This window comes from Mytilus trossulus, unplaced genomic scaffold (assembly GCF_036588685.1).
Source record: "Mytilus trossulus isolate FHL-02 unplaced genomic scaffold, PNRI_Mtr1.1.1.hap1 h1tg000262l__unscaffolded, whole genome shotgun sequence".
Taxonomy (NCBI): Eukaryota; Metazoa; Mollusca; class Bivalvia; order Mytilida; family Mytilidae; genus Mytilus; species Mytilus trossulus.
Window position 1 is genome coordinate 540,006 of NW_026963322.1, and position 23,808 is coordinate 563,813.

Below are 23,808 nucleotides of genomic sequence, written 5' to 3' on the forward strand. Positions count from 1 at the left end.
CCATCAATGCAATATAACATATATATGTTTATTGAACCGATACCAAAGATCAACTTTTAAAAGGCTTTTGTAAATAATGCAAACTAGTTTGTGATTTTTCATATGTTAGCATTTACTTATAATGCGAATCTTTATGAAATAATGCAAACAGTTGAGTCATGTTTTTCATATTTAAATTGCAAAGGTAGCTGTTGTTAGAATGAAGTAAGCTGCATGCATTACCCTTTATCTGTTTATTCACTTATTGCAAGGTAAAATGCTGGAGTCTTAAGTAAATATTGATGGCATGGTGATGAGCGGAACAAAGAAATTTAAAAAACAAATTTAAAACCTTATTGTTAATGAGGATCTGTATGGGGTCCTTTATTTGTTTTCTATTTATGCTCTATGTTTTATAGCAACCAATTATTCTCTCTTCTTTTTGTTTGCCCTACTTTACTTTATTCTTTTCTTTTTTGTTGCCATGTCTTCTGCACATTTTAGTCATATTCATTATTATATATAACAAGCGGTCGTATAAGTCTTGTGCAGGATTGGTTAGATACAAAACAAGCGTTTATATTAGCCTTTTATTATATAGGTTAGATTCAAAGAAAACGCCCGTCTGCTTAGTTGCTACACCACTGATTACTCATGTATGTCATGACCATGAATAAAATTAAAACTTTTCATTCTGAATAAAATACAAGAAATATAAATGTGCAGGTGTTCGTCAATGAATCACATTTTGTTTGATTCTTATGTGGACTTTTACTTATATGAGTCTAAATGTACTTGGAGACAGGACAAGTTTTTTTTCCCTCCTCCTTTTTTTTCAAAAATCCATTTTCTTTTCATTTCAATTATTTTCATATTTTTTTCTCTTTGTAATATTTCAACAAATTTACTAAAACAACATTAAATGGAGAATTTACCATGAATTGTAGTAAAATTACGGATTTGTGGGGAAACGAGACGGAGGATAAGATAAATGTCCTGTCGGTGAGTTCAAAACACTCCGGAAGTCGCCTTCTACTAAAAGATCACTCTAAGTGGTGATTTTCTATAAACGAAATCTTTACTATAAGTATACTATGCCAGTTTAATGTTGAGTACCATTTTTTAAATTTTGATAACTAAACTATTCTTCTAAAAAAAAATAGTGTATGTCGAAAGTTTTATGTTTTTAGTGCAGGGTTTGGCATGCGGAAACATGAATATATATTTATTGTCTTAATTACCTGACTGGATCATTCAAATGTCGTATAATCAATGATACCTGTGCATATTAAAAGAATAAGGAAGTTATGTCTACTTCGTTGTTAGATGGACATTCAAATATATTTATCTGCGTTTTAAACCCCAGTTCTATTGTTATACTTCGTTGTTAGATGGACATTCAAATATATTTATCTTCGTTTTAAACCCCAGTTCTATTGTTATACTTCGACTGAGTTCCTATATGTCTGAAACAAGTGTAAACTGAATAGATCTATCGCTACAAATAACAATGGAGTTTGACCTCAAGGTGCGGATAGCGGGTTTCTGGAAACCCCTGTGTCTACATGCCGAAAACACTAGGCATTGTTACTCATAACAAAAACAAATGTTTATTTTTTTAATATCATGAACATAAGAACTTACTAATTGTGTTCAACACATAGTGTGTCAAGATATAGATTATTTTTTTTAGGAATTTCAATAGCAAAAACAAGATTAAGCATCTATTTTGCATCGACAGGATGTTCTTTCTAACTTTAAAATTCAATATTTTTCTTTTTTGTAATTCATTTGAAAGTCGAAAGATTGATATATTGTCTATTTTACGGCTCCCTTACCTGCTAAATCATATATTGCCTTGTAATGTTGTTTGGCTTCCTAAGTGTGTGTCCTTTCCATCGCCATTTTCTCTTTTTTTTTCTCTTCGTCAACTGGATATTGGTTGATCTTTTTTACTCATAGATCTTTGTTTGAAATCATCTCAGACCATCTGATGTTAAGCATGAACCTGAGACTGTTGTTGATGAAGACTTGGAGTTTTGAAACAGACTTTTTGTTGTTTTCCAAGTCTCAGCTCAATAATAAGAGTATGGTTTTCACATTGGAATTATAACGCGTATTTTGGTCTCGTGAGTGATGTTTCGTGCTTTCCAAATTAAATTGATCCCATCATATTAAATGCAGTTCTAGCTTTGCCAATTCTGATTTTTTTTCATCTTTATCGATCTGAGCCGCCAAAATTATCCACTTCGCTTCCAATGTATGTAAAAGAATCCACTTTTTCTTAAGATTTGGTGTTAACCATCAGACTTGCTATATAGGGACCTTGTATTTGACTTTAAAACATTGATTTTGTTGTGATTTATGGAAAGGCCTGTTTCTGATGCTCTCTTTTCATCCTGCTAGTTTGTCCTGCATTTGGTGGTGGTTTTGGGACAGCAACACAACGTCATCGGCAAAGTGTAGGTCATTCAGCTGGGTGAACATAGTCCATTGAATACCGTTTATTCTGTCGTCTGTGGCATGCTTCATGATCCAGTCAACTGACAGGAGGAATAGCATAGGTGAAAAAAGACAGTCTTGTCATTGTTGAAGGCCGTACGGTGACCTATAGTTGTTAATGTCTGTGTCATTTTGGTCTCTTGTGGACAGTTGTCTCATTGGCAATCATACTACAACTTCTTTTTTTTTTATATTTACCCAGTTGTAATATCAAATGCCTCTATTTGTTCGCCTCCGTGGATGATCTTACTCTCCATTCCTGTGTTTCAGATGATTGTAATAAATTTTCATGAATGCCATAGTGTCTCATCAACTGCCACAACACACCTCTATCTAAGTTGTCAGAGGTTTTAGCGAAGTCGACAAAAACAGAATAAAGTGATGAATTGAACTCTTTCAGGCTTGTTTAAGGATGATACTTCATGTTTCTAATTGATCTGCACATAGTTTGTTTTGTTTGATTTGAGCGTGGTTGTCACGAATATTTTCATGTATTGCATTTTTGAGTTGGTTTAACATCTCTATTTAAACTTTCCCTGCATTATGTTTTAAGGCGATTCGAAAAAAAATCTAAACCAAATGGTGACGCTGTATAATCCTGTGTAACTAATGCAACTTTTTTGATGAAATATATAACATTAATAATCTTTGTACTTTTTATAAAAAAATAATCGCCGAAAACGTAAAACAGATATTTCCTTATCAAATGGCAAAACCAAAAGCTCAAACACATCATTCGAAAGGGGAAAACGTCATGTAATTAATTACTGCAAGTGTTCCTCGTTTTACAATTATCGATTATCAATTGTGCTGATATTAGTTGAGCAGAATCACGGAGGACGTTACTTCGGGTTTTACTGGACACCTTTAAATTTTATATCAAGATAACCTTTTTGGTGTAACTTAAGAATGGCCAACGTAGGTAGATACAAGTATCTTGTCTTAAAGAGGGATAAATCCTACTTTGTAAAGGATCACTCTGATTCAAACAAAAAATTCTCTGAAACTGACATTATCAAGATGCTTGATTTCTTGATTGACAACATATTTGTTACGTTCGGAGGACATGTTTTTCAACTGTCGGCATTCCAGTGGAAACAAATTGTGACCCTCTTGTTTACTTATTAATATGAGGCTTACTTCATACAGGAACTTCTTAGGAAGAAAGACAAGAAGTTAGCGATATCCTTTAACTCTACTTTCCGCTATATAGATGATGTTCTTTCACTAAAGAATTCAAAATTTGGTAACTATGTGGAACGCATCTATCCCATCGAACTAGAGATAAAGGATACTACAGATACAGTTAAGTCGGGCTCATATCTTGACTAACATCTAGAAATTGACAATGAGGGTCAGTTGAAAACAAAACTTTACAACAAAAGATATGATTTCAGCTTTGGACATTTCGTCCCCGAGGGTATCACCAGCCCAGTATATCAATACTGTGGTCATTTTTATAAATTTTCTGTTTACAAAACTTTTACGAAAAACTAAGGATTTTCTTATTCCAGGCAAAGATTACCTTAGCCGTATTTGGCACAACTTTAATGGAATTTTGGATCCTCAATGCTCTTCAACTTTGTATTTGATATGAGCGTCACTGATGAGTCTTATGAAGACGAAACGAGCGTCTCGTACTTAATTATAATCCTGGTACCTTTGATAACTATTTACATCATTGGGTCGATGCCACTGCTGGTGGACGTTTCGTCTCCGAGGGTATCACCAGCCCAGTACGAAGTGTTGACATGAATATCATTAATGTGGTCATTTTTATAGATTTCCTGTTTACAAAACTTAATTTTTTTTGAAAAACTAAGGATTTTCTTATCCAAGTCAAGGATTACCTTAGCCGTATTTGGCACAACTTTTTTGGAATTTTGGATCCTCAATGCTGTTCAAATTTGTACCTCTTTTGGCTTTAAAAAATATTTTGATATGAGCGTCACTGATGAGTCTTATGAAGACTAAATGTGTGTCTGGCGTACTAAATTATTATCCTGGTACCTTTGAAAACTATTCCGATTGTGAACTTTCCATTTCTAAGTAGCAACATTCCAGCAGCACCTGCATAATGGGTATATATTTCCCAATTGATACGATATGCTCTGCTTGCATTTCCTATCATGATTGTCTTGATAGAGGGTTGCTGCTCACAGGGCAGCTATTAAACCAAGAGTTCCAAATGGTGAAGTTGAAATCATCCCTTTGTAAATTTTACGAATGCCATTACAAGTTGGTTGACGGTTATGGAATAACAGTTTCACAATAGTATCAGATATGTTCCTTACGTCGTAACTAATATCCCCTTCCCTTTCATGAATGTGACCTTCCAAATTAGACTATTTACCAGATTTGTTATTACATAAGCAACACGACCAGTGCCACATGTGGAGCAGGATCTGCTCACCCTTCCGGAGCACCTGAGATCACCCCTAGTTTTTGGTGGGGTTTGTGTTGCTTATGCTTTAGTTTTCTATGTTGTGTCATGTGTACTATTGTTTGTCTGTTTGTCTTTTTCATTTTTAGCCATGGCGTTGTCAGTTTATTTTCGATTTATGAGTTTGACTGTCCCTCTGGTATCTTTTGTCCCTCTTTATGGAATTCACAGAACGCCTCTTAATATATTCAGGTGTTGGCACAATCAAGGAAAAAATTCGAATCTACAGGACAACCTTGGTATTCACATGCCACTACTCAATTGTATGTTGCTAGCAGAATTAAGAAAAAGTTTGGAATTCAGAGGCCAGCATTTAAGTCTCACTGATTGACACTTTGACATAGCAGACATAATAAACTTTATTATTTATCACAGGAGTATATACATAAACATGATTACATCAACAATTAAATATTGCACATATTGTAAAAAATATTTCGTCACTTGAAAATATTTATATTCCTCTATTAGAGTTCAAATTATATAAATTCACAGTGCTGAATTGTAAACTAATTATATGACTTTAAATTGCAGTATAATGCATTATTATTATAATAATTACTTTTAATCTACCATGTAAAAAGATAATTTGATGTTTTTTTCCTTCAACACAGGATAAATTATTTTGCTCCAAAACACCAATTTTAATGTTCATATAAGACTTTAATAGTCATTCACCAATATTTAAGGAGATTTTAGAATTATGTTCTTTCGAGACCCACCAAATAATACCAATGCAAAAATATCAAAGTCTTAGTCAGCCTTAAAAAGTTTTCTTGCAATTTAAAAAAAAATCAATTTCTTGATAAGGAGCTCTATAACCTATCAATATTTTTAGCTTATTTTGGTTTTTTTAACTTCCAACTTATAGTATCAATTTCAATTCTATATTTTTTTTATTTCACCTACATCCATAAGACAAGATGGAATGTGAAAGTGTCTATCCTGGTATTTAAAATCTGTAGATATATATATCATAAATTAGTCCAGCAAAGTTTGTCCTGAATATTGACCTCATTCTGGTATACAATCAACACCAAGTTCTGAGGGAAGAATCAGTCCAACTCCTAGTGCTTCTCTTTCTAATGAGGCAAGTTGTCTGAAATAAAATAACAGCAGTCATATATTATCAGCAATAACAACCAACCAAAAATCAATCAACCAATTAATCATTCTAATGCAACATTGTTCATTTTCATTGGATATGTTATCAATTTTCATGGTGTCAATTCAAAATTGATGCTAGGAAAATGTATAAGCAAACAAAGGCAACTTATGACGGATTTTAAATGCATGATTTGACGTTGGTTTCTGTCAAGTTCATTAGAATGGAGATAAAAATAATTCATTTTAAGCTCTGATGGCATTGATTGGCTAACATGTAGCCAATAAACTTAATTTGCTACCATCAAATCATCAATAAAGGAAATAAATTATAATTTGATGATTATCAGCTCACTTGTCCCATTGGACATCTAATATGTTGATACAACTTGTCTGACACCTATTTTTACTTTTTGTTGGTGGAATGTACAAGTACCTTTGTTTTGTTAGATATATTTCTATTTGTACCCATCTATTGAGTTAATCCTTTTTTGACTGCTTTTTATACTTCGTTCTTATTTTGTACTTTCCAGGTTAGGGGAGGGTTGAAATCCTACTTACATGTTTAAACCTGCCACATTCTATCTTTTATGTGTCTGTCCCAAGTCTGCAAGAACTTTCAGATCTGTACTTAGTGTCTTTTTGTTGTTGGGATGTGCAAGTACCCTTCCGTAATGCTGTTGCTGTGTTACATATTTGCTTTTTGATTCTTTTTTTTTTTACATAAATTAGGTCGTTAGAATTTTCGTTTGAGTTGTTTTACATTTGACATTTCAGGGTCTTTTATAGCTGACTATGGGGTATGGGCTTTGCTCATTGTTGAAGGTCATATGGTGACGGTTAGATTGGTTGCAATTGAAACTTTACAGTTATTATCATAACTTTTTATATAAATATATTGCCATTTTTATAAATGGTAACAGCTATGTGGAATCATGGAGCAGAATTCACAAAAGTCATAACTGTATCATTATTTGCCTTCAATCTTCTGTTATTTTTCAGTGGTTATCATGTTTAATGGTTGTTTGGTATAATAATTTCTTCATTTTTCACCAAACAACAAAATGAGACAAATATGAGCTTTAACTTTATATCTATATCTATTTAATATCACTATGTAGTATGTATGGTTACCTCCTTAGTTTGGTGACCTTTGACCTTAATTCTTTGTCATACTCTCTAATTTTACTGACTTCCTGCCAAGCCTCCTTCTGTTTTGATTGGTCAATTATTGATCTCTGGTATAACCCAGACCATAACACCTGCAAAAACAAAAATAACTGAATATCTTGAATAGACAGAAATCAGATAAAAGTGTGTGAGGATGTAAAATTTAATACACTTACGACAGGTAAAGAAGTAAGTATTATTACAAACAAGAATGTGTCCATAGAATACAGATGCCCCACCCAAACTACTTCAGTGGACCGTAAAATTTTGGCAAAAACTCTTTGGCATTAAAATTAGAAAGATCATAGCATAGGAAACATGTGAACTAAGTTTCAAGTTAATTGGACTTCAACTTCATCAAAAACTATCTTGACCAAAAACTTTAACATGAGGTTGGACAAAAAGACAGACAAATGGACGCACAAACTGAAAAAATATAGGGTACTTCAGATATGAAATTAAAAGATAAATGCTATATTACATACCAAACTTTGTGGAGCTACAGAGGGCCATATAACTCGAGGATTAGGATCATACATAGGATTAAGATACTTCTGTAAAACTTCTGGTCTTGCTAAATATGTCCTGTAAATAAAGTTAAAAGATTAAAATATGTTACCAAGGCCATTCTTAAATCCAAGCATTCAAACTAAAGAGTTCTAAAAGAATAAGTTTAATCAACAATTCAGTGCTTAAACACTTTAACAGTAAACAAGTAACACATGTATCTCATGTGTGACCCACATGTATCTCATGTGTAACCTACATGTATCTCATGTGTAACCTAGGTGTATCTCATGTGTAACCCACATGTATCTCATGTGTAACCCACATGTATCTCATGTGTAACCTACGTGTATCTCATGTGTAACCTACTTGTATCTCATGTGTAACCCACATGTATCTCATGTGTAACCCACATGTATCTCATGTGTAGCCCACATGTATCTCATGTGTAACTCACATGTATCTCATGTGTAACCTAATCACAAACTTCAGGCCATTGTTTACAAAGCTGTTGACAAAAGTGATGCCAAAAAGGAGAGACAAAAATGGTATACAATGTACAATTTCAAATGAAAAATCTTAAAAGGATATTTTCTCAATCTTTATTTTCAATTCAAGCTGCGAAAATTTTAAACTTTAATGACCATATAATCATCACCCAAAATGGGTCAGAACCTATTTTACCTTAAAAGGACAAAGTGCTTTCTTGACGAATAATGACTAGAAACAAGATAGTTGTAGCCTTTTATGTTTTTTTTCTAGATGAAGGATAATTTAGTTAATACTTTTCTTCAATTACCATAAAGAGACTGTTCTTGAGGACAATTTACACTCTTTTCTTTCCTTCTCATTATTGCACAGGAATGTACCTAAAAATAGAACAAAATATCCAATAACAACAGGCACAAAAAGACTGTTCCTTTAACCACAAAATCAGGGACAAACAAACTGGTTGACACATGTCATATACGGCTGACACATGGTTGATAGGGTATTAATGGCTGACACTAGATTGACATATATTTTACCCATGACTGATACATTTTTTTCATAAATGGATATAGGAAAATGTGGTATGAGTGCCAATAAGACAACTCTCCATCCAAGTAACAATTTATAAAGTAATCCATTATAGGTCAAGGAACATCCTTCATCACAGAGCCTTGGCTCACAACGAAAAACAAGCTATAAAGGGCCCCAAAAATTACTAGTGTAAAACCATTTAATCTATATATAAATGGTCTTCAAAATAACGTGAACGTCCAATAAAAATTATCGTTACAAACGAATTGCATTAGAATTAAGGTTACTATGCCTGATGACTTCTGACTAAAGATTATATTACCTGATGATTTCTCCAAAGACAAATGCAGATGTTTATCTCCTTCTTATTACATTGTAGTTCTGAGGTTCAACAAGATTAAGTGGAAGCAAGCTTCTGTTTTCTACTTACCAAATTGTGAGGAGTAGGTGTGTTCAAACAGCAGGACTAGAAACTCTTCATTGAACTCAAATGAACAAGGAAACTGTTGCCATATCTACAATGTAAACAACACAGCAGTATAAAATGTCTGTTTCTGAGTATCTAAGACACCCATGAAGATAGTTTAATCGATTTTTAGTCCATGTGCATTTCTGTTACATTTTGTATCATAATGGAAAGAGTGAATAGTTCAAAGAGACAACACGACTAAAGAGAAAACAGCCCATGGCCAACAATGGGTCTTAAACACAGAGTGAAAATTCATGAGTATAGGTGTAATACCACCATTGATTTTCCCCTTTTAGTCTTTGTTAAATTTGCACTTTTCAAAAAAATGTGCAGAATTTATCTTTGTTTCAAATAAAGAAATACTTGGCATGAGTAAAGTTTTATCCTGTCCAGTACTAAATAAGAAATTTCACATAACATTTCATTGCATATAAGACAAGAATGTGTCCAAAGTACACGGATGCCCCACTTGCACTATCCTTTTCCATGTTCCATGGACCGTGAAATTGAGTAATAATCTAATTTGGCATTAAAATAAGAAAGATTATATTATAGGGAACATGTGTACTAAGTTTCAAGTTGATTGGACTTCAATTTTATCAAAAACTACCTTGACCAAAAACTTTAACCTGAAATTCTCACTTTCATTTTCTATGTTCAGTGGACCGTGAAATTGGGTAATAATCTAATTTGGCATTAAAATAAGAAAGATTATATTATAGGGAACATGTGTACTAAGTTTCAAGTTGATTGGACTTCAATTTTATCAAAAACTACCTTGACCAAAAACTTTAACCTGAAATTCCAACTTTCATTTTCTATGTTCAGTGGACCTTGAAATTGGGTAATAATCTAATTTGGCATTAAAATAAGAAAGATTATATTATAGGGAACATGTGTACTAAGTTTCAAGTTGATTGGACTTCAATTTTATCAAAAACTACCTTGACCAAAAACTTTAACCTGAAATTCCAACTTTCATTTTCTATGTTCAGTGGACCGTGAAATTGGAGTCAAAAGTCTAATTTGGCTTTAAAATTAGAAAGATCATATCATAAGCAACAAGTGTATTAAGTTTCAAGTTGATTGGACTTCAGCTTCATCAAAAACTACCTTGACCAAAAACTTTAACCTGAAATTCCCACTTTCATTTTCTATGTTCAGTGGACGGTGAAATTGGGGTCAAAAGTCTAATTTGGCTTTAAAATTAGAAAGATCATATCATAAGCAACAAGTGTATTAAGTTTCAAGTTGATTGGACTTCAGCTTCATCAAAAACTACCTTGACCAAAAACTTTAACCTGAAATTCCCACTTTCATTTTTTATGTCCAGTGGACCGTGAAATTGGGGTCAAAGTCTAATTTGGCTTTAAAATTAGAAAGATCATATCATAAGCAACAAGTGTACTAAGTTTCAAGCTGATTGGACTTCAGCTTCATCAAAAACTACCTTGACCAAAAACTTTAACCTGAACGGACGAACGGACGCACAGACGGACGCACAGACGGACGAACGAACGAACGGGCCACAGACCAGAAAACATAATGCCCCTCTACTATCGTAGGTGGGGCATAAAAATAACCATCACTGGAAGTTAACCAATCAAATTTCTCCCCTTATTTAATCTGTGTACAAGGTTTAGTAACCATGTAACCTCAAGTCTACAAAATATGCTATAGAAATCCCAAATAAAAAAATAATGGTGCTTTGAAATACCCAAGACTTTATGAAACAGAAATGTTTTACTGCAATAAAATGTAGGATTAATTACCTACAACTGTCAAATTCAAGGCCAGGGAATATTTTTTTCGACCTTATTTCATATACATCCGGATGTGACCTACCTTGATTTGGTGGTATTACACCTATATATATGCACAACGCAAATATTGAAATTAAAATTGCAAAACTTTAACATGTAAATCCTCAAAGCATTCAAAGTCAGTGGATCATGACTGAATGTGCAGGTCCCTATAACCCTCCTCAAGAATAATAATTCCAATACAAAATGTACAACTGCATACCTAATATCTATAAACTAACCTAAAAAGAATTATTTGTAGCTCTTACTTTGCTGTACATTATTGCTGTTTACAGTTTATCTCTATCCATAATAGTATTCAAGATAATAATCAAAAGCTGTAAAATTTTCTTAAAATTACCAATTCAGGGGCAGCAACCCAGCAACAAAATGCTGGATTGTCCGATTCATCTGAAAATTTCAGGGCAGATAGATCATGACCTAATAAACAATTTAACTTCATGTCAGATTTTATCTGAATGCTTTGGTTTCAGAGTTATAAGTCAAAATCTACATTTTACCCCTATGTTCTATTTTTAGCCATGGCGACCATCTTGGTTGGTTGGCAGGGTTACCGGACACATTTAATAACTAGATACCCCAATGATGATTGTGGCCAAGTTTAGTTAACTTTGGCCCAGTAGTTTCAGAGGAGAAGATTTTTGTAAAAGTTAACGACGACGGATGACGCCAGATGTGTGACGCCAAGTGATGAGAAAAGCTCTCTTGGCCTTTGGGCCAGGTGAGCTAAAAAGATTCATTTTTGTGGAGTTATCTCCCTTTCCAATGTTAATTTCCATAGGAAATTAAAAATGCTGATTTTGAGTTTTCCTAAAGCAAGATTTTATGGGACTTTTTTCAGTGTATATTTGGGGCTAAATGCTATAGATAAGAACTTACACATTTTCTGTTGCAATTAGTTTGAGGTTCAAACTGAGTTTGACTGGACTATAATTCATTTGCCATGAAATATTCAATTCAAAATAGTTTATAGTATTTGCTTTATGTGCCATGGAATATTAATCTATTGAGAAAACTATGATTATACTAACCTGCCAGACACAATCTAAAAAGAGAAGAAAAATAGGAGATTCACTTCTCTGTTTAGTGATGGCAAATGCCGATTTGGAACAGCGGTCAGCAAATGGATGTCCTCCTTGTAACCATTCACGTTCTACTAAGGCTTCAAATCTATAAATAAATAAGATTAGGACCAACTTTGGTCAAAGGTCATCAAACAAATATTTTAATTCAACCATTCATGCCCTGCAATAATGGCTTAAAGCTATAAAGCAAATAAACATGTAAAATGACAGGTCTTTACAATGAAATAAAATTTTAGTTGTGTCACATTGTAGCATATTCTTTCATTAAGGAAAAATATAACTGATTGTTTCATTTTTATTCATTTAAGTCACCTGACATTAAAAATTAAACAAATATACAATTGTGGTTTGCATAAAGTAATATTTAAAAAAAGCTGCATTTAACTGCTTGAAAAAAGACCAAATAATCTAAAATTGTTTACCCATTAATGGTCCTACAGTCATGGTCCAATATAAGTTGTACAAGGGAGGTAACCTGTAAAGTTGTATCAAATCCCTCAGATCCATGGACCAATACTGAAGCCCCTGTAAAAATACAACAACAAAAACTCAATTATAGTGTGATGGACTAGCACAGGGGAGGTAATCCTGTGTTGTATCAAATCCCTCAGATCCATGGACCAATACTGAAGCCCCTGTAAAATACAACAACAAAAATTCAATTTAAGAGTGATGGACTAGCACAGGGGAGGTAATCCTGTGTTGTATCAAATCCCTCAGATCCATGGACCAATACTGAAGCCCCTGTAAAATACAACAACAATAACTCAATTATAGAGTGATTGACTAGTACAGGGGAGGTAATCCTGTGTTGTATCAAATCCCTCAGATCCATGGACCAATACTGAAGCCCCTGTAAAAATATAACAACAAAAACTCAATTAAAGAGTGATGGACTAGCACAGGGGAGGTAATCCTGTGTTGTATCAAATCCCTCAGATCCATGGACCAATACTGAAGCCCCTGTAAAATACAACAACAAAAACTCAATTAAAGAGTGATGGACTAGCACAGGGGAGGTAATCCTGTGTTGTATCAAATCCCTCAGATCCATGAACCAATACTGAAGCCCTGTAAAACAATTGATTGCTCACCTGAGCGCAGCTGGTTATGACCGCAGAGGTCCAACCCTTAACAGTTGGGGCAAAAATGGACACAATATTCGCGCTTGATACAGGTCTGAATTTGGATTGTAATTAAATATTTGATACAAATAGTTTTCTGACACAGAATAACTGTAGTCAAAGAACTTAGAATTGGTAATATAATTTGAATTTATATTCAATTTATGCTTTTGTGCAATACATTATGTTGTTGCATATTGAACACTCCCCCAACACACACACAAAAAATCTTTTAACCTAACCCGCCATCCTTTTTTTTGCAAAAAAAAAATATTTGAAAATTTTCTTTTTAATTTCTGAAATCTGAAATGAGAAAATATTTCCCCTCCCCCCAAATGGTACAATAGATATAGGAAGATGTGGTGTGAGTGCCAATGAGACAACTCTACATCCAAATAACAATTTAAAAAAGTAAACCATTATAGGTAAATACAGCCTTCAACACGGAGCCTTGGCTCACACCAATTAACAAGCTATAAAGGGCCCTAAAATTACTAGTGTAAAACCATTCAGACGGGAAAACTAAGTCTAATCTATATAAAAAAAACAAGAAACGAGAAACACGTATAAATTACATAAACAAACGACAACTACTGTACATCAGATTCCACATTACAATCATACCTTCAGAATCTATACACTGTGCTACAGTACAAGTACACATTAGAATCATAACTTCAGAATTTATACACTGTGCTACAGTACAAATACACATTACAATCATACCTCCAGAATCCATACACTGTGCTACAGTACAAGTACACATTACAATCATACCTTCAGAATCTATACACTGTGCTACAGTACAAGTACACATTAGAATCATACCTTCAGAATCTATACACTGTGCTACAGTAGTTGAAGTACACATTTGAATCATACCTTCAGAATCTATACACTGTGCTACTCGGACTTCTCTTGAACTGAATTTTAATGTGCGTATTGTTATGCGTTTACTTTTCTACATTGGTTAGAGGTATAGGGGGAGGACTGAGATCTCACAAACATGTTTAACCCCGCCGCATTTTTGCGCCTGTCCCAAGTCAGGAGCCTCTGGCCTTTGTTAGTCTTGTATTATTTTAATTTTAGTTTCTTGTGTACAATTTGGATATTAGTATGGCGTTCATCATCACTGGACTAGTATATATTTGTTTAGGGGCCAGCTGAAGGACGCCTCCAGGTGCGGGAATTTCTCGCTACATTGAAGACCTGTTGGTGACCTTCTGCTGTTGTTTTTTATTTTGTCGGGTTGTTGTCTCTTTGACACATTCCCCATTTCCATTCTCAATTTTACAGTGCAAGTATACATTAGAATCATACCTTCAGAATCTATACTTCTTTGCTACAGTACAAGCACACTTTACTATATCTTTGACATGCGATAACCAGTTACTGGATTCTAACTTTGATAACCATTTGTCCATACTACTGGTGTTGTCAAGAGACGCTGAAATTGAGACATTACAGACTAAAAAACTGACATATCAGCATGGGCAACGCTGGAACATTTTAATGTAATGCACAAAAACTGCTACATCATTTTTTTATAGACAGACAGGGGTAAAACTTACGGCGATAGGCTATCATTATAGAACTTGTCCGAGATATTGCTGATATTAACCTAGAGTAGAATTTTTATAAATTTTATAAATATCTGGCAAGAATTTTACATGTGAGAGAACTCGCAAAGCCATTTCCATCAATTTAATATTTCCAAGGGACATAACTCTTTTAATAAATGGAGAATGTGTCCCCAGGGACACAGATGAAGCCCCCGCTTGCATACATTATAAAGGGACATAACTCAAAAACAATAAAAGTGACGCTACCCAAATTTGTACTTGATCTGAGTTTTGTGGTTATAAGTATTGTGTATAAGTTTCATAACATTAGGTTGAGGCAAATTTAAGTTAGAGAACGGAAACTATATATTTTGCAATTTTTCAATTTATAAAGGGGCATAACTCCAGAACAGTTAACGTGAAGCCACCAAAATTCAAACTTGATCTGTGTTTTCTCGTAATAAGCATTATGTATAAGTTTTATATTATTTGGTAGAGGCAAACTTAAGTTAGAGAACAGAAACTTAAAATTTTGTAATGTTTTCATTTACAAAGGGACATAACTCCAGAACAGTTAAAGTGAAGCCACCAAAATTCAAACCTGATCTGTGTTTTGTCGTAATAAGCATTATGTATAAGTTTTGGTAACATTTGGTTGAGGCAAACTTAAGTTAGAGAACAGAAACCAATTTTGGGACGTACAGAGGGACGGAAACTAAAAACTTTGCATTTTTTCCATTTATAAAGGGACACAACTCTAGAACAGTTAAAGTGATGCCACCAAAATTCAAACTTGATTTGTGTTTTGTGGTTATAAGCATTGTGTATAAGTTTTATAACATTTGGTTGAGGCAAACTCAAGTTAGAGAACAGAAACCAATTTTGGGACGTACACCCGTACGTACCTACGTACAGACAAGGGTAAAACTTAATGCCCCCTCCGCTACAGCGGGGGTATAAAAATAGTCGATCGCCACCATGATAGAACTTGTCTGAGATATTGCTGATATTAACCTATAGAATAAGTTTTATAAAAATCTGGCAAGAATTGTACCCATGAGAGCGCTAACAAGACGGCCAGGACAGACACCCAGTATTTGCATGTCCCCCGCAACGCTTTGCGCAGGGGACAATAAAAGCTTATTTTTTCCTCAATTTTGACACTAAGAATGCATCTTATACCTACACACAGTTTGTTTGTTAAAGTCATAAGACAAAATAATATTTCTAAAAATTTGTGATTTATAAAAAAAAAATAAACAAACCCAATGAATTTCATTTTAACCTAGACCTCTTCAATACTTGTTCAATTAATATATGTTTTTTAGTGCAGATACATGAATGATACAAAATAAAGCCAATCTTAATTTTGTGTTTGTTACAGTTGCCTTAGAAATTTCATGGTAAGGGGAGTAACCCTAATTTATTACTGATATTGTTCATGTTATCTACTCTTCAACTAATAAAACCATTCTGACAACTTCATTCTGACTTTCAATCCATATTTCAATATATCGTCAGATACATGCATGTCTTTTCTTATATCAAATATATATTAAAAAATTATTTGATAAAGCACAATGCATAATTTTTATAAGTAAAGCTTATTGCTGAAAATAGGAACACTGTCATGGAATGCATCTCAGTACACATTTATATCTTTACATAAAAATGTGTACTGTAGCATTATTTCACCTATTTTTGCAGTTTTTATGTCAGAGAAGATGCATAAAAGTTTTAAAAAAAAAAGGCAACTTCATTCAAAATAAATGTGTACTGAGATGCATTCCATGACAGTGTTTGTTTACATCAGTCCTGACATTACAGTACACTTACTATACTTAAAGGTGATGCTGGTGTTGGATGAAAATTTGAGGCTAATAACAAATTGAGTGCCTTATCTCTGAGTCAGTAAATAACAAATCGAGTGCCTTATCTCAGAGTCAGTCTCTCAGCAATGACAATGTCTATATTAAGATATTATTTTGTGTTTTACAATAAAATCACTATTTTAATTCATTTAGAAAGTCATTTTAAAGTAGTCTGCAAGTGTTATTTTTTATTTTGCTAAGCCTGTGACAAAATTAAAAAAAGGAAATAAATATTCCTTCAATAAAGGACACAATCCATATATAAGACCAGAAAAGATCTGAGGAAACATTGACTCTTAAATTTTAAGAAAAAGAACCACAACTCACTCAAAAAATACAAAGTGGAGGAAATCTTCAACTGGTCCTAAAGATGATAGGTCTTCTTCTGACTTCTCTATGCTGAAGGGAACAAAATCAGGAAAAATCTGTAAAGGTTCCTATTATAACAAAAAAATAAGAATAAATTACTTCATAAATGTCTCTTGTAATTAGAAATTACCAAAATATGAATAAATACAAATAAAATACCATTTCTACATATAAGTTTAGAGATCATAAGAAGTTATGACGATCTATTCAAACAATAAATTTATTTTATATAGAAGTGAAATAGGTGACTAACAAGTACATTTTAAAATCAACATTAAATTTACCAAAAACTAAGCAGATTTAAATTTCAGGATAATACAAGTAATAAAAGAGAACAAATTTGTAATTTTTGTATGATATAAGGGAGGTAATTCATATTGGAATTAAAAATATTTCCACAATGTAAATATAACGGAATTTGACGAGACTGTCATTAAAGTGAGAGGGTTAGCGCTATAAAACCAGGTTTAATCCACCATTTTCTACATTTGAAAATGCCTGTACAAAGTCCGGAATATGACAGTTCTTGTCCATTCGTTTTTGATGCGTTTTGTTATTGATTTTGCCATGTGATTATGGATTTTCCAAATTGATTTTCCTCTAAGTTCAGTATTTTTGTGATTTTACTTTTTGGCAATGCTTTTTAAATACAACAGTGACCTCATCTCACTTTTAGGGACACATAAGAAAAGAAAACAAGTGCCACCTGGGAAAGAGAAAGTAGATTAAACCATTATGTCCATATTAACCAAAATGAAGTACTGTGGATTAAACATTCAAGAACCCTGAAAGTATATCCCCAATGAGTATATCTGTAGTGTGTATTGGATTTCTTCACTGGGACATGAAAGAATGACAGGGATGATTCTACTATATAGTTTAGGGCCGCTATATATTGTCAATATATATAAACAATTCACCAAACTTTCATGAAAATTGTTCAAAGCATTATTGAGTTATAGTAAGAAAACTGGAAATCTGCCATTTTTCCGGAATAAAATCCCATAACTTAAACGTTAAATCTAAAATTTATAAAAATCAAAATAAACGATTCACTAAAGTTTCATGAAAATTGGTGAATACATTTTTGAGTTATTGTCCGACATGCTGACGACAGACAGATGGAGGTGCAACGATTTACCATAATAAGTCCAATAAAAATAACAAAGAGGATTAGGTTGTAGAGAACAGAGGATAAGTACACATTGTATATATTGTTCTAAATTTTTCTCACTGTACAAAGAAATTACTACCAACTAACCAGACAGGAAAGTATATGGTAATGTTGGACTCGCTGTTGGACTGAGTTAAACACCAATCACAGCAGCAGGTTAGATCTGTCTTCAGTACCAATCTGTCACCATCTTGAGGTATTCAGGATATGTGCAACAAAGGCTCCCTGAAATTAAAGAAATAAGTAAGAATCATATGAAAATGAGGAGAGAAAGACTCAAAATAATTACAATGTGAAGACAATTCCAAATGTAATTAGGCCAACAACAAAAAATAAGTGTATTTTCTGTGGCATGGCCCCAAAAAAAAAAGGTCGGTAGTATAGGGAATTATTTTGGGAAACTGTCATGAACGTTTGTATATCAGATTTATGGTTGGATTTTATCAACCAAACAGGGAGTACACTAGTAGACATTTTTATATAAGCCGGCCATTTTTACAAATAGTGCTACTTAGACCCTGATCATTTTAAGAAATGCTAAATGAAAAGCTTTTTTTCCGATAACAGCGAGAGAGAAAAAAATCCCATCACAGTCATAACACATTGTAAGGGAAGTAACTCTTAATGTAAAAAATAAAATGAAATTGATAAAATATAAGTAATTCAACAAAGGCCAAATGAAAATATATGTGAGTTCCAGTTTAACCAATCTGACCGACCCTAGTTCAAACCCCTGACCCTAGACATTTCCATTTCTGAAAAATAAATTTTGAACAATTCCATTTTGACAGACTTCTGTCATCTGAATTTCCATTTGATAGAAGTATCCACTACGGCTAAAATTGCAAAAATTCTTGCCAGAATTAAATAAAAACATAATACACTGTGCAACATCATTATCACATATCACATGTACAGATGTATAAACAAGATGTGGTAGAAAACTCTAGTCAGGCTAGTAATGCCTCCACAAGAGACCAAATGACACAGAAACTAACAACTATAGGTCACAGTTCATGCAGTAAGGCCTTCAACAATGAGTAAAACCTGTACCGCATAGTCAGCTATAAAAGGCCATGAAATGACAAATGTAAAACAAACTAGATATGGACAATGCCCCACTCCCCTTTTCTGCTCTGCCATATGCATGAGTATAGTTCCACATATTTTAGATTTGACAAACAGTGATGTTGGCATACAACTTTAAATTGTTACTCTATCTGTAAGACACAAATGATGCCCCCGCCTGACCATAGGAAATTATAAATTTAACACTGATGTATGATGATGTAACTGTAGGAGGAGATAGCGGGACAAACCATGATCTCTTTGTGTATGATGATGTAACTGTAGGAGGAGATAGCGGGACAAACCATGATCTCTTTGTGTATGATGATGTAACTGTAGGAGGAGATAGCCAGACAAACCATGATCTCTTTGTGTATGATGATGTAACTGTAGGAGGAGATAGCCAGACAAACCATGATCTCTTTATGTATGATGATGTAACTGTAGGAGGAGATAGCGGGACAAACCATGATCTCTTTGTGTATGATGATGTAACTGTAGGAGGAGATAGCGGGACAAACCATGATCTCTTTATGTATGATGATGTAACTGTAGGAGGAGATAGCCAGACAAACCATGATCTCTTTATGTATGATGATGTAACTGTAGGAGGAGATAGCGGGACAAACCATGATCTCTTTGTGTATGATGATGTAACTGTAGGAGGAGATAGTGGGACAAACCATGATCTCTTTGTGTATGATGATGTAACTGTAGGAGGAGATAGAGGGACAAACCAGGATCTCTTTGTGCAGCTAGTGTTATAGTGGTTTGACTAGTGTTGTTTATCCGGATGAAGAAAATCCCCATTGATTTTTATCCACCAACGAACATTGACAAGGTTTTCTATCCGCTTCCAGTGTAAAACATCCACCAGTAATTATAAGATTCTAAAAAGTTTTTTTTGAAGGGAAAATATATATAAAACGTGGCTTTATAGTTTTTAGTTTATTTGAAACTTGCATAGTTGATTTAAAAAGTAAAAAGTGGAGAGTTTTCATCCAAGGAATGTTCACACTAGTGTTTTTAAACAAGGAATGATTACACTAGTGATTTTGTACTGGAATGATTGCACTAGTTATTTTATACCGGGATCAATTACACTAGTGCTTTAGATTCATACATTGCTGGAGTGATAAGTACTCATTTGAACACACGATAACACAATAATGCTTATCAACGAATAAGATTTAAATAATTTTTCTATGCAAATCTATAAAATCATAGCTTTTAAATTTTCACTAATTGTAATATTAATATTTATTGAATTGCAGAAGTTTTTCTGTGTATTTGCTTTTCGGTTGACTTGGATATAAAATCATATCTTCTATGTCAATATCAAAGGATGCTTCTATGAAACTTAATGTAAAAACAAATCTGCTCTTTAAACAAATGTTAAATTTGGTTTATATCAAGTTCAATGTCCTGATCATTGATACAGTATTTTGAGTTATAAAAACATCCTCCTCATCATCATCAATATTATTTACTAGATTAAACTGGTTCCTTGAAAATCGTTTTAATTTCAACCCATTTATTCATGTTATTTATGTAAACAATAAACCGGTCTAACATAAACTGATAAACAAAACAACGATATCAAGATCAATGCTTTCACACTTTTTACATCCAATATTCTCTAGAGAAAAACAGTTACCTGGAATAAATACATGGCAGAATGAAAGTGCGCTTACAATAGTTCCAAAAAAATGACAAAGTCCAACTTCCTGTCATTTTCAGAATATTTGAAAAAAATCTAAATCCTGTGGCCACATGCACACCTTCATTTTGTGTATGAACATCCTACAAAATATTAAAGTTGTACCTCCAAAACTGTAGGAGGAGATAGCTGGACAAACAATGTATCCTAATTCGGACAAACAGACGGACAGGGGTAAATGAATATGCAACCCCCCCCCCCCCCTCCGACATTTTGTTGCGGGACATAAAGAACGAGAAAAAAAACACCCTGATTTAATTTGATACAAAATAATGAATGAAAAACAAATGCTTTGCTCATTGTTGAAGGCCGTACAGTGACCTACATGTATAGTTGTTAATGTTTTTGGTCTTTTGAGGATAGTTGTCTCATTGGCAAATCATACCACATCTTCTTTTTTATATGATATACATGTACAGCAACAAACGACAACCACTGAATTACAAGCCCCTGACTTAGGACAGGCACATACAGAATGTGGCAGGGTTAAACAAGTTTGTTGGTATCATTAACCCTCCCCCTTAACTGGGATAGTGATGTAATAGCACAACATAAGAACAACTATGTTAAACAATAAATGAAAGACAAATATAAAAGAAACAGCAAAAAACGACAACCACTTAATTGCTATGATTACCATTATTACAGGCTCCCGACTTGGGTTACCATGATTATAGGACATGTAGGCTCCCGACTTGGGTTACCATGATTATAGGACATGTAGGCTCCCGACTTGGGTTACCATGATTATAGGACATGTAGGCTCCCGACTTGGGTTACCATGATTATAGGACATGTAGGCTCCCGACTTGGGTTACCATGATTATAGGACATGTAGGCTCCCGACTTGGTTACCATGATTACAGTACATGTAGGCTCCCGACTTGGGTTACCATGATTATAGGACATGTAGGCTCCCGACTTGGGTTACCATGATTATAGGACGTGTAGGCTCCCGACTTGGGTTACCATGATTATAGAACATGTAGGCTCCCGACTTGGGTTACGCACATATACAGTGATATAAAATGTGACAGGGTTAAACCAGTTTGAAGATGGGCCAACCCTCCCCTAACCTGGGACAGTGGTGTAATGGTACAACATAAGAACAAACTCTCCCCTAACCTGGGACAGAGGTGTAACGGTACAACATAAGAACAAACTAGAAAAATCCTGATTATTTTACAATCAAACATATAGAAAATGGCAAACTTCTGGTAGGTGTGTGTATAATCATGATAGTTCCGGAATCGGACTGAGAATGCACGATTTTTTTCCAGATTTGGATAATCCAAATAAAAAAAATTGCCTACCTACCGAACGGTGAACCTTATTTTTTAAAGATGTAACCATGGTAACTAGAACCACAAATATATTTTTATTTTTGCCATGGCAAAAACCCCTACCATTCAATTTTTGATAAAATCAAACAAGTTTAATTTTGAACCCTTTGGATCCAGATGTGGACCAATTTGAAAAATGGGCCTAAATATATTATTAGATTCACCATGTTTATGATTTGTGTCATTTTGTTTCAATATTGTAACAATATATTATAATAATCATTGTAATACATTGCTTTGTATCTTATCTTATTGAAATCAATCAAAGCTTAATTTTCAACCCAATTTGGACACACTTGAAAACATGGCCCAAAATCAAAATTCTAATTACAAGGTAAGATTAATTAAGCCTTTCACAACGGGTGGGTCTTTTCACCACAAAACACCACTGCACACCTGAAAAACCACAAACCACTAAGAAAAACTTTGATATTATACAATAAAATGATAAAAATAAATTAAATTACATTATAATTTAATCAATTTTTCAATTTTTATGGGCATCATTTTTATGTTAAAATCGAAAATCTATAGATTCATCACTTTCCGGATTACATTATGTCTGAGACTACTATAACACATGTGTTACAGTAGTCTTAGATTTATATGTGTGTTATAAAATTCCAATATATTCATCAGTTCAAGTATCCTGGATCTCTGTTCATTGGTTAGATTTTGATATTTTTCTCTTTTATTATTATTGGTACAGCTATTTTATAGAAGAGTTAGAAGAAGATAATGGAAAAAAAAGTATATTTGAGGTGTCCATGAGGGTCAGCGGAGTTCAAAAAGTGGGGTGTTATAAGACTCTTCCTTTCTGTTTTCTGTAGATATTTGGACTTTAAATCTTCTGATTTGTTGAATTAATGACTTGAATATTATATTTAATTCACATTGATAACGATAAAAGACAAAATAATAACATTTTGGGGTGTTCGGCGGTGTGCGGTTGTGAAAAGACCTACCGGTTCAAAACGGCAGAATTATTTGGATTCGGCCCGGATCGACGTGGGACGAAACGTCTTGGGGCCGGAACGACCGTATACCATATGGGCCAAAACAAGAATTTGAATGTCCCACTTTCTCACCTTTGTGTTTTTTTTTGTAAAGGGATTATATAGTGTATTGCGGTATATCCATCGTCAAGGTGCAGCTTCCCTTGTGCCATTTTCTCTCCTTTTTTTTCTTGACTGTTTGTCAGTCTCAGACTGCCATTTGTTTACATGAACCACGCATGTGCGTACCGTGGGAAAAGAATGCAGTCAACCAATGAAGTGCCGTATAATTGCTCACTATTTACTATGGGGGAGTGGGTTGTGGAATAAATAAATGTGCGCTTCCTAAGTAAGACTATATACAAAGTTAATCTTACGTCTGCTAGCCCGATACCAATTCATAGATAAAATAAAGTTAAATATACAGAGTATTTCAACCCACAGCTGATACGCAATCGCCCGCAATAGATTTATTTG

At 33.7% G+C, this 23,808-nt stretch overlaps 1 protein-coding gene and 1 long non-coding RNA gene across 2 annotated transcripts; both read right to left on the reverse strand.

Moving 5' to 3' along the window:
* Positions 1-5,833: 5,833 nt before the first annotated feature.
* On the reverse strand, positions 5,834-14,100 carry LOC134701738 (myotubularin-related protein 9-like). Its single transcript, XM_063562883.1, has 8 exons — positions 13,854-14,100; positions 12,528-12,630; positions 12,052-12,190; positions 9,159-9,243; positions 8,505-8,574; positions 7,684-7,783; positions 7,163-7,290; positions 5,834-6,023 (listed from the first exon to the last, which is right to left on the reverse strand). The coding sequence occupies exons 1-8, from the start codon at positions 14,098-14,100 to the stop codon at positions 5,939-5,941; spliced, it is 957 nt and encodes a 318-aa protein (XP_063418953.1). The 3' UTR covers positions 5,834-5,938.
* Positions 14,101-14,555: 455 nt separating this feature from the next.
* On the reverse strand, positions 14,556-23,551 carry LOC134701735 (uncharacterized). The gene is made up of 4 exons (XR_010104190.1): positions 23,425-23,551; positions 18,293-18,430; positions 16,990-17,099; positions 14,556-14,676 (listed from the first exon to the last, which is right to left on the reverse strand). It is a non-coding gene; the product is annotated as an uncharacterized LOC134701735 (long non-coding RNA).
* Between the last annotated feature and the right edge of the window lie 257 nt (positions 23,552-23,808).